The sequence below is a fragment of the Panthera onca genome, chromosome A2 (assembly GCF_046562875.1).
Source record: "Panthera onca isolate mPanOnc1 chromosome A2, mPanOnc1 haplotype 2, whole genome shotgun sequence".
In the NCBI taxonomy this organism is placed as follows: domain Eukaryota; kingdom Metazoa; phylum Chordata; class Mammalia; order Carnivora; family Felidae; genus Panthera; species Panthera onca.
In genome coordinates, this window is record NC_138340.1 from 97,246,622 (window position 1) to 97,258,821 (window position 12,200).

General features: G+C 36.7%; 1 protein-coding gene across 2 annotated transcripts; it reads right to left on the reverse strand.

Annotated features, from left to right (window-relative positions):
- Positions 1–1,298: 1,298 nt before the first annotated feature.
- BET1 (Bet1 golgi vesicular membrane trafficking protein) lies at positions 1,299–11,806 on the reverse strand. 2 transcript variants are annotated; one of them, XM_060632479.3, is made up of 5 exons: positions 11,620–11,806; positions 7,639–7,763; positions 4,965–5,021; positions 3,384–3,417; positions 1,299–1,675 (listed from the first exon to the last, which is right to left on the reverse strand). In XM_060632479.3, exons 1-5 carry the CDS (start codon positions 11,636–11,638, stop codon positions 1,617–1,619), a joined length of 294 nt encoding a protein of 97 aa, XP_060488462.1. In that variant the 5' UTR covers positions 11,639–11,806; the 3' UTR covers positions 1,299–1,616. The 2 variants fall into 2 exon arrangements, with proteins under 2 accessions (XP_060488462.1, XP_060488461.1); XM_060632478.3 differs by lacking the exon at positions 1,299–1,675 and having other exon boundaries at positions 2,456–3,417; positions 11,620–11,801.
- Between the last annotated feature and the right edge of the window lie 394 nt (positions 11,807–12,200).

Sequence of the window (12,200 nt, forward strand, 5' to 3'; positions counted from 1 at the left end):
CAGCAACATGTGGGTGAGTGTGACCGATTAGATTTCTAAGCGTCCGACCACAAAGGCAACATCTACCACTGAGTCCCAGGAACCCATTCTAATTTCTTTACAAGTAATATCACTTAATTAGCACAGTAATGCTGTGTTACCACTACCTATATACAATTTTTATTCCTGTTTTACAAAGAGAGTACCTGAGGTGGAGAGGTCATCCGCCCAAACTTATGAGTGGGAACCAGGATTTATGTTCAGCCAGTGTGACCTCATAGCTCTCAGTCTTAGCTATGGTGCTATTCTGCTTCCCAGTAAATATTTAGTCAAAGGTTATTCATCAGTATAGCCTGATGAAGTTATTTACTAACTGAATGAACCCAAATTATCAAGCGCTTTTCCCACTTTCTCTACAAGAAAGCAAATTCAATACATATAATTTGAAATTTAAGAGCATTGAAAAAATAGGACAACTAGTTTATTTTATAGAACAAGCTTTCTATGGATGCAGGTGCTGGGTTTTCTGTTCCAGAATTCTGATGTTTAAGATGGTGCATATTTGCTTTAGATTTAACGACTATTCTCTGTTCCAGTAGTATCCAAGAATTAATTTGCATGCCAATTTAAATTCTATCAATAATATGTGTAATTCTCCCTCTCCTCATTGTAGAGACCTACACCTTGTATCCAAAAGGGATGGTGCAGGTAAGTAATACTTTCTTTTCTGTGCAAATGTGTTAGCATACTTCCAAGGACCAACTCATAGTGAAATGAAGTGACTAGATACTTGGCAGAAAAATGTGGACATTTGGGATTTTTATAAATTGCTTCCTCAATTTTCTCCACCCTTTAAAATATAGAATATATAGTGTGTCACCCACCACCCAAATATCTGCAAGTCTTACACTGTCTGAATAAAAACTATAGTGTGAATATTTTGCCTGAATTGTTATAATCAACTTCCCAGACACCTATAGCAATAAAGTACTATAGAGTTAGCAATGGGCTTGTGAAGGATTATGAAGGGCTAAAACTTTTCCATATTTGAGGTGTTCCCCCAATTTTATTTCTGGGAGTACTTTTTGCTAGGGGTTTCCAAACAAAAGGAAGAAATGGTGCTGTCAGAAGAATCTCTGATGGGGCAGGGACAGGCCCTTCCAGAGAAGTCTGCTGCCTGCCAGGAATCTCAGCCAACCTGTTTTAGGCAGTTTTTAGAAAGAATTGTAAAATAAGAAATGGACAGTGCAGTGATGAGAATCACTTTTACATCGCCCCCAAACCCCATTTCCTGAAATCCCCACCTCCTTGATAATATCTAACATTTAAATAGTGTTTTAATACTTTACAAAGACTGTCATATAACAGCCAAACCTTAATCTTGAAATCCATCCCCCACTTGCCATCACTGGTTTTCCCAAGGCTTTGATATTTCATTTATTCCCATTGTTGGTTCTCTTGTTTCCATCTTCTAGTCATTTTTCTTTGGCCTTCTGTTCTTCCTTTTGCAATTTTAATTATTGACAATGATTTTTGAGTCTTCCCTGAGCTCTGATGTCACACAGTTGGCACAGAGTACACAGTTAAATAATTCTTCAAAACTGAATCAATCTCTGATAGGAATGTCCACTTGGAAGTCACAGCATCATCTCAAAGCCTGACACCAGCATGTTGTCTTGTAAAATATCTGATGTGTCTGTTAACAATAGGGAGAACTAATATTTATTATGTGTCATGTATTTTCAATAAATTATCTACCTCTCACAACAATCCTAGGAAATAGGTGAATAAAGAATGAAGAAACAGTCCCAAAAGGGACTGAGCAAGTTAAGGAATGGTGATCTGAACTCAGGTCATCTAACTCAAACCAGAGTCCCTTATATCACATCATAAATCTTCCGGCCTCTTATATGAAAAGTCACTTAACCCCTCTCAGTTCTGGTGTTTCCACCTGTCCAGTAGAGGTCTGATGATAAACACAGCCAAAGACAGGACCTGAATTGATAGGTAATTAAGGATGAGCAAAAAGGATTGTACTCAGCAAAATCAAAGATAATAGACTTACAACTGAAAATACAAAGAAAGAGATTTTTCAAACTGAAGTCATGATTTATGTCATTTGTTTGAAGCAAATTCTGAAATAACACAAATATATTAACTTTTTCCTGATTTTGTTTGGGATCTGTTTTCAGGACCATGTCTCAGATTCTATGTAAAAACAACAACAACAAAGAAAACAACACTTGAACAAAGAAGCAACAAAGACAATATATTTCACTAAAAATTTTATTTTTAGAGCCCATCAATGGGCAAATCCCAAACAGTAGCAATACAGAGTATTTAAGAACATTTTAATATTTCTTTCTATCCATCTTTGTTTTCCTTTCCACAAACAAACATACTGGATTAAAGCAACAATACTCTTAACCCCAAGTTCAATGCCTGAGTACTTTCAATATCTATTTTGAACACATAATAAAGCAGAGGCAGTTAATTTTATTTCCACTCAGAGCTTAGCAATTACTTTAGCTTCACATTATTCTATCACAAATTATAACCAAATGGCCTACCTAAGCAGCTAAAATCATAAAATTATTATAAGCCAAGTCAATGGTATGTATAAAGTTAACAAAAAACAACTAGACTAGTATACATTTGTTTTGGGCCCTACAAGAAATATGCCAAAATAACAAGCTTTAGTAAAAGATGAGGTCCTTGGGCAGAGGAGAACGAGAAGTCATATCATCAAAAATTTTGAGGAAAACTTAGTAAGAGGAAATCAGCCTATAATTTTAACCAAATGAAGGAAGAAAGGGGAATACATTATCAGGGTTGATGACAACTTGGGAAAAGACATATAGCATTCAATCACAAACTTGTTCACTACCTCAAGAGCTCAACATCAGGCTCTCCAGGCATTCTGTTATTCTCCCACTAAGTTTCTTCACGTGAACATAAACCTACATTTATGCTAATAACAGAGTATTATACGGCTATTTAATCTGATGGCAAACAACAGGAAAAAAAATTCTTAGGGCCAGACTGACTTCAGCCCATCTCAGTACCCCTGAAAATAGGGGCAAAAAATTAATCATTAAGAAACAGTATTCAAAGAGTACTGTATTACCTAATGTGATTTATAAAACAAGCACAATTCAGTAATCGTCAATGGAAAAAGTCATAATATTTGAAAATTAGGAATGTTTTGATGCTGATTTTTTTACCAAAATGGTACTCCAAACAGTTAAGTTGGAACAAATCCCAAACTCACACTTACTTGCATCACCTCAGTTTAATAATCCAATAAATGACAAAAAAGACAAACAATGAAAACAGCATCATATAGCACAACAGCTTTGTTTGGCTCCCTCTAGATAAAATCTTCAGTTTTCCCATAGTTTTACCTAGAAATCCAGTTGTAGAATCAAACTGTGAATCCTATGAGGAGAAAAGGAAAACAAAATAGTTAGATTCTAATATTGTACATATGCACATTTAAGTAATTGAATATACTGTTCTTAGAATACATTTTTAATGAAATTTTTAGTGTTTAATCAATTCAAGAGCCTGTTTATAACTTGGGTAATCAAGCCTGATTACTCTGTGCAAAATAGAGTAATTCTCTCAATGAATAAAAAGCTCTTTCATCGAATAAACATTTCTTTCAGCATCAGAGTAATTCAAAATCCCAAACTATTTAGGTCTTTTTCCAATTGTGTGAATTAAGACACTAATAATAAAGGTAAGTAGTTTGTCTACTATCATACAGGTGTTTGATTCTCAGTTTTTGTTGGGGCATTGCTCTCAAAGGGCAAATGGTTGGTTGCTTTCAGTAATTCAGTATGATAATTCATCTAAAGTTTAATATGGTTAGCAGTTAAAGGTACTTTACTTTTAAGATTCTTTAATTCAGATAGCTGACTTTGAAGTACAGCAGAGTTTATTAAAAGTTAAGAGAATATCATGTAAAGGAAGTAAAATGTGGTTAAGACTCCAAATATGGATGGGGAAAACTACCATATTAAAACATAGTTGGAAACTGGAAAAGTCCTAAAGATGAGAGGACTAGGTGTAGATTAGAAATACTGCACTTTCACAGAAATCTCAGTATCCTAAGATGTAAAGGCCCCAGCATAATGACAGCATTTGCACAGCTCGGGCTCTATGTAGTTCAAGCACTTCAGATCTATAGCTCTTCACCAGGGTTATGTATCACAATCACCTGGGACACTTTTCTTTTTCCAAAATACATATATGTAGGTCCCTCCCCCTAAAATTCTATTTAGATTGAGAACTAGCATAAACACTTACAGAAAGTTCCCCAGTGATTTGAATGCACAACCTCCATAAGAACATTGCTTTCAATGACATATTTCTGAATAACACAATTTTAAAAGCAAGTGGAGAAACCAGGGAAGGTCTAGAGAAATTTGACATTCGAAATAAATATTAAAGAATGGTAAGAGGTTCTACAAAGAAAGGTATATGTTGCTGAGCTCCCTTAAACTGGAGAGATAAAAGGCTCTGGGATGTTACTATGTTCAAATCTTATTGATTTGTTCAGAAGTGATCCTTAGGAGATCAAATAGAAATAGGCTCACATTACATGAAAGACAATCAATTGGATGGATATGAAGTGCTTTTTGATTACTTGGTAGTCAGTATTCATTGAGATCTCCAAGAACACTCAAAACAGTCATTTTTCCTGAGTCTTTAACAGTGTTTTAAACATAAGATTAAAAATACAATGGCTTCCACCTCCTCCTCCTACTCACAGTGTGTTAGGTAAGATGAAAAATGCAAGAATGAATAAACCTATTAGTTATTTCAAAGCAATGAGATACAAATAGACCGGAATCCAGAACTTATGATCTCTAGATTAAGTTCAAAATGGATAAGAGTTAAAATGATATTATTCCTGATTAACAGACTAAATTTGAGAATATTAGATCAACTTTCTTAAATTTAAAGTCACAACCACTTACCATTTCAGCTAATAATTTATTTTGATGTTTAACCTCATGGCCTATTTCAATGGAAAGCTATTAAAAAAAAAAAAAAAGACACATGCATTATTACTCACATAATGGCATTTAAGTGTTATAGAGTAAAATGCCATTCTAAGCATACACATTTTCTCAAAACTGTCTTCTAAAACTATAAACTACATATAGTTTTTTCTGATAATTTTTCCACTGACATTAAAGGAAAATAAATTTAGAATTTCTACTGTTTCCCAACTATGGATATTGTCTCCCTGCTCTACATTTTGATTTCATCTTAATATTCAATTCCATCTTTTAATTTTGGTACACACTTCTCTCTGGTTCTCTTATCCTTGCATGCTTTTTTCTTCCTCTCTTTATATTATTCATACAACAGCATTTATATGTATATTTTCTTCTTTACATTTTAAGAGATATATATAAGTACTTATATTATCAATTCAAATCTACATGGGACATTACTTTGAATATATGCCTAAACTAGTTATTTATTCAGATTCTTTTTTAAAAATGTTTATTTGAGAGAAAGAGAATGAGCAGGGGAGGGAGGGAGGGAGGGAGAGAGAGAGAGAGAGAGAGAGAGAGAGAGAGAGAGAGAGAGAAAGAGAATCCTAAGCAGGTTCTGCGCTGTCATCATAAAGCCCAATGCAGGGCTCGGTCTCAACTGCAGGGCTTGGTCTCATGAACCATGACATCATAATTGAGCCAAAATCAAGAATAGGAGGCTTAACTAAGTCATGGGGTGCCCTATTTAGATTCTAAAAGTTTTTCTTTAAAGTATGACAATAAACTGGAAAAAGATTGACAAGTTATTGTTAAGGCTCAGCCGAGCCTTAAAAAAATACAATTTAAGTGATTATTGCTGTTATTCAGACCAAAGCCTATTCAATACTTTATATGACAAATTCATTAAAGGCTTCACTTCCAAGATATTTGGATAAATTACAAGCAACAAATGAAAATCTTGGCAAACCATTGCAAATATTGTTCTCAACTTCTCTTGTGTGGAAAGTATATGGGGTGATACACAAAATCACACTAGAATTCTATAGATCAGAACATGAGCTTTTTCCCCAAATTTAACAACCCAGAGATAATAAAGCAACTATAAAGCCAAATAGCCCAAATCACCTAACTACTTTCTACAACTTTCATTCATGACAAGGAAAGAAATTTCCCGGGGGGTGGGGGGGTGGGGAGGTAAAGCTTTCTTCCAATAAGGAGCTAAATTATCAATGTCAGAGTTAAAAATAAATAAATAATTCTTAATTCTCTATCAATGTTGATTTTCTAAACTGTTAACATTATACAGTATTACTTAGTTCATAAATCAACTCTTCTTGATCTAATATGACTTTGAAAACAACACTCTTTTCAGAATGTTATTAGTATCCAGGCTGAACACAATTGTATTTTCCAAAGACTAATGAAATACCAATTAAGTTTTAGCAACATGAGTTTCTACTGAAGGCTCTATGAGTTTATAGCATGTTTACTGTAATACAGAATCAATTACATACACTGTTAAAATCATATTTTTGTAATTCTTTTACTTAACACATGTTAAACTCAATACCACTGATAACGAATTATGCTTAGGTGCTGTGTTAAAGATAAAAATAAAAACAGAAAACCCTACATTCTGGTAAATTTCTTTTACATACAAATAATCCCAAATGCAGATTCCTATGCAATACATGCTGTAGAAATGGTGCAAACTGTCTTATGTTCACAAGGAAAAGAGTTACTTTTGATGTGGTAATTAGGTAAAGCTTGCAGGAAGGAAGGAGTGCAGTGAAGTGGAGCCTTTACTATTAAAGGCTTTGGCCAATGTAAGGAGGGAAAGGACACCTCCCCAGTAAAGGGAGAGTATGATCAAAGATGTGGGAGTGCAAGTGACACCATGCACAGGACGAGAGATTCTCTAATGTGTCTGGCAGAAAACATATACACATTCCAGAAGTGTAGGAGATAAGGTCTGATAAGCTGTGGATAATCTCTAAAGGACCCATTTAACCAAGCTACAGAGTATGGATTTTATTCTTACATCATGGGAAGGCACCGAAGACTTGTGGGAGCAAAGGATGCAATTTTACAAACACTCCAAAAAGATGGCGGAACATGCAAAAAATGAGGAACAAATAGGTTACAAGGCTCTCTCCATACTTTGCCTATGAAAACCAGGGGATAGTATCAGAAATAGAAAAGTAGAAACAGAAAGAAGGAAGCACAAAACTCAGTGACTAACGTGATGTACAAAGATAGAAACACTGAGATGTGTAGCTTAGTATACTAGAAGAACGAAAGTCAGGAGAAGAACTGCTTGGGGGTGGAAGATGTACCGCTCTGAGACATTACTACAGACAACATATAGTACTGTAGATTTACACACACACACACACACACACACACACACACACACACACACACAGCTAAAGTTAAAAAAAATAAATGTACCATTATGTTTTGATTTGGCCACACTTTTAATCTTCTATTCAAATCATGTTTAAATTTTGAGTGTACTTTGACCTCACTGAACTATACACAACTTGGGTAACTGAATTCCTCCATATGATACCAACAAATAGTTTATAAGTACATGTGTATACATAAATACACAAATTGGAAAGTATATCATCTGTTATGTACTTACAGATTTTATAGCAGTTACTTTGCTTCTCAGACTTTCAGTGAGTCTCTCATTTTCTTCTTCACAGGCACTGTACCCACTGTTAGCATACCCATAGTTCCCATAGTTGCCTGGAGGTACTCCTTCACCTGCAAGGATCAGAGTCACAGTATAGTTGTAGCAAAAACAAGCCACCTTTGAAGCCTTGATAGAAAAGAACCAAAAAAGACCCCTGGAGGGCGTTGCAGACCACATATGTCTATAACATTCACACTTCAAAGGAATTTTAAAAATTAATAACCAAATGGAGATCAGAACTTTTCTAATGCCCTCTTTTAAGCAAAGAATACTCAATTTGTTTTATACTTATTTATTGATTGCTTATTAATTGCCCACAAGACACTAAAGTAGGCACTGATCTACAAGGATATTCAGGATACATTCCTTCTCCATAAAACTACAACTTTTAAAAAGGATCTAAAAGTAAGTCTCAACTATCCATTGAAGAAGCTTGGCTACGAAGGGAAAGGGAGCAAGAGGATAAATGTAGCAGGAAAGAGCTCATGGCAGAGGGAGGGTCCTTTATTTGCATTTCTTTCTTTTAAATAGAAGAGAGAACTTATGGAAAATAACTTATGGAGAACATTACCTGAGAATTAAGAGGGGAATTCATTCAACAAATATTTCAGAAACTTTCATGTGTCAGATCCATTGTTCTTTCTAGGTACTACTTTTTGGAGCTTATCGTCTGTGGAATTGCACTTCAGAATACATAGTCCCAGCTGCTATCTAATAAAGTGCTTGATATTCACCAGGCAATCAAACGGGTGGAGTGAGCCTGAAGAGTGAATCTATATATAAATATGCTAAAGGATTGAGAGAGGAAAGCATAGTTGAGGGTCTTATTTAACCACGTTTTCAAAAGACAGTTGATACAATCAGTTTTCTCAGTAAAGGAAGAGATAAGGCTGTCTTTAAGGAACAGTATCATTTGGAAAAAGCAGTAAGGGGAATAATGAGGGAAAGTGACTAGGACTACACGGATCCTAGGGTGAGAAAATAATCCTGGCCGAGGCAACACACTGTGGTGGTTTCAATCCTCCTGAATGTGTGATTTTTCTGAAGGAGGACTCATCAGCCTGAGTTAGCCCGTGAAAACCTGCATCGTTGGATTGATCAAGAATTTCATCAAGAGATTTACAGCACTGGGGCTGAAGAACAGAGCTCCAAAAGGCTGAGACTGCTTGACAAAAGAGAGGTTTAAGATATGGAATACGGGGTCTATACTGGACAGGAATTGAAGTAGTTACAATGGAGAAATGAGGAAGGGATGATACAGAGACTAGGTCTCTACAAACTCAAAGAGTAGATGGGGCAACAGGGACAGTAAAAGATGGAAGGGTAGGAAGTAGCAGTCAGTGCTCATAGTTGAAGGATGGCTGAAGTGTAAAATGGAAGCTCTTTCAAGACACAGCAGGAACCTTTCTTTAAAAGGTAAAACTCCCTCTGAATTCTTACAGCTCTTGCTGTACATAACAGTAATATCACACTCTAGATAGTTCTACAAGGGCAAAAACTAAATTTGTTTCACTTATGGCTATATATCCCCCACAAATTGTACACACACACACACACAGATGCACACACACAAAGGCACACTCAATAAATACTTGTAAATGAATTAAATAGAATCTGAATTCACTGTTATGCAACTTTGAATGAGCCTGCCTTTCTCAAGAAAGGAATCATAAACTTCTTTGAGGGCAGAGACAGTGTATCATACTTCTATATCCCCTGTACCTAATGAGTACTTTATATGCAGCAGACACACAATTTCCACCACCACCGAAACCACAACAAAATGTTTAACACTTGTTTAAGTGTGTTCCAGGGTAGAAAGATTTGCATTTCCCAAATTTTCCCTCAACTGCTGACACACTATCCATAAAACTCTCCAAATATAGTATGAAAAGTTGTAGGAAAGCTAGTGAATGCCAAAGATCATCCTTAGCCTTTGTCCATTTACATATATGCTACTTCTTTTGGGTAGTTTCTATCAATGAGCCAAATCATTTAGAGATTCATGTGAAGTGTTCCACATGAATATCTATCAGCTTCAATATTTATCCCAAGTTTAAAATTCCAGGCCAATACACACTGATACAAAACAACACACAGAATTTAAAAAAATTACAATCACAGCACACCAGTGTAAATGATAACAATAGACACTTAAGTAAATGTCTTGTCTTTCCACTCAACTACAAGGGAGCTTCAAAAACAAAACAAAACAAAAGCTCTATCCATATCCATCCTAGAGATTCTAATGTAATTAGTCTGGGCTGCAGTCCAGGTATCAATGCCTTAAAAGCTCTCCAGGTGATTATAATGTACAGTCAGGGCTAAGAACCACAACTTCTCAAGTCACTTTGTTTCCTGCAATTTAAATGATGGCACACTGCTGAAAAAAAAAAAAAAAAAAAAAAAAAAAAAAAAAAAAAAAATTCAAAGGGCCCAAAGGACCTATTGCTGAGATCCAAACTCCTTGGCCGGCACTAAAAAGATCTTCTCAATGTGGTTCTGGTTCCATGTCTCCTAATTCAATCAAACTGGCTTAATGATAACCCTTAAACACACTATTCATAATTCTAGTCCTACAACTTTGGGGGGGGGGGTAGGAATAGGGGAGGGGGAGTCTGGTTTCCAACTGGAACTTGCCTGTCTCACCCTCCATTATTCAAGCTCTAGTGCCAAGTTCTGATATCTCCACAAAGTATGCAGTGCTCTATCTCTGAAACCTCTGAGACACTAGCTGTAGAACTTATTCAGTATTTGGATGCATAGTTATCACCTTATACCATAATTTATCTTTGTACATGTTCCTACTCACCATCCTACAGACTGGAAGCTCTGGGAGCACAAACAGGGCCACAATTAACTGTACACTTAGAGCTTACTCAAGTACACAATAAATGTCGTTAATAATGATAAAAAGAAAAAAATTAAGCATATAAAACTGAACTGTTCAAAATTAGTTATTTTTCCCCTACAAGTTACTTGGCCAACTTTCTATGATCCAAGTATTCATAAAAGCTGTATTTTTCAAAAGCTCTTCCTCATACAATTTTTTAATCAATGTATACGTCTAAAGTTACTGGAAAATTTCACTAATTTTAAATACCTGGCACTTTCGAAAAACTTTTTTTTCCTCTAATTGTAACAACTGAAAAAAAGCAACATTCCCTTTTTCCAAATATTCCATATATTTTCTCAGGTATACTGTACCCCAATTTAGCAGGTTTTTTTTAAAAAAGTATCTCTTATTAGAGAGCTTCAAAAACCAGAAAATGCTGTTTTATTAGCTGTGCCTTATAATGGCCCCCTTAAAAGTCCTTGTGCTTGGTGAACCTGTTTCCTAAGTTTTCACAGTGGAGCAAGACTCAGATAAGAAATGTTCTGGATAAAATGGCCTTTGCCCCCAATCTTACACACTACAGTCTTTAACAGTAACGACATGTACGTTTACCTTTGTAACTCACTGTTACCAGTTTAATATGATTGTTAGTGTGCTTCGCGTGCAACATTCATTCTTCAAATTTCGCTTCTGAAAAAACTAACATCCAGGACGAGTACGGTATGAGAAACCGAAGAAGGAATTCGGGAAACCCAGCAGTTTTCATAATCACTCTCTGACAGTCATTAACAATTAAAAAAAAACAACCTTGACTATTGAGTTGGCACCTGGACATACCCCACCCCCATTCCTCCACTACTCTATAAACCTACCATTGAAACTTAGGACTGAACCAAACTAAAGAAAAGCTTTTGAATCTGGGACAAATGGTGTGTTTCCACTCGGCACCGCCTCCAAAGACCCTTCCAATACATCCTGTTTTCTGGCCCAGATTCCAGTGACATAAGACCGGTCCGGTTTCCTTCCACATCCCCGCGCCCAGTACGACCAGTTCTAGGGACCCGAACTTCGAACCTCAGCCCTCTTCTTACCCAGGCCTGCACGCCTCATCCTGCCAGAGTAGGGAAGGAAAAAAAGCAGAAGGAGGGGTGGGTAAAAGGAGCCACGGGCCCCCCGGACGGCGTCTTCAGAACCAGGGCCTGAAGAAACACCAAGTTCTTTCTACAAAGCGCCACGACATCAGTGGACGCTAAACAGCGCGCCGGTTGATGGCGTCACCCAGGCACTTATCACTGCCCTGCGAGGCGGCTTGAATGGCATTCTGGGAAATGTAGTTCACCGTCAACACAGGTAGTGAAACAGGCGCCTGGCGTGAACCGGGCTCCTAGAGTGGGCGTGGCTTCCGGAAGAGGAGCTAGCGCTGGGGCGGCTCCAGCTCAGGTTCTCAAGATCTGGCTTTTTGCTGCTGGGCTCGCGCTTCCTGGACGTTACTCTCAGCTTGTTGCCTACCGAGTTGAACCCCGTTGATCTGCCCTTCTCAGACCTTGAGAGGATGGTTGACTCATCTTTCCTGATTCCTCCTCTTACTTCCTCTGACCTCTAGAGTCAGTTCAGGGAAAGTCCAGGAAAACTTGATTCAAGATAAGGATCTCATACATAAGTAATCTGAGAC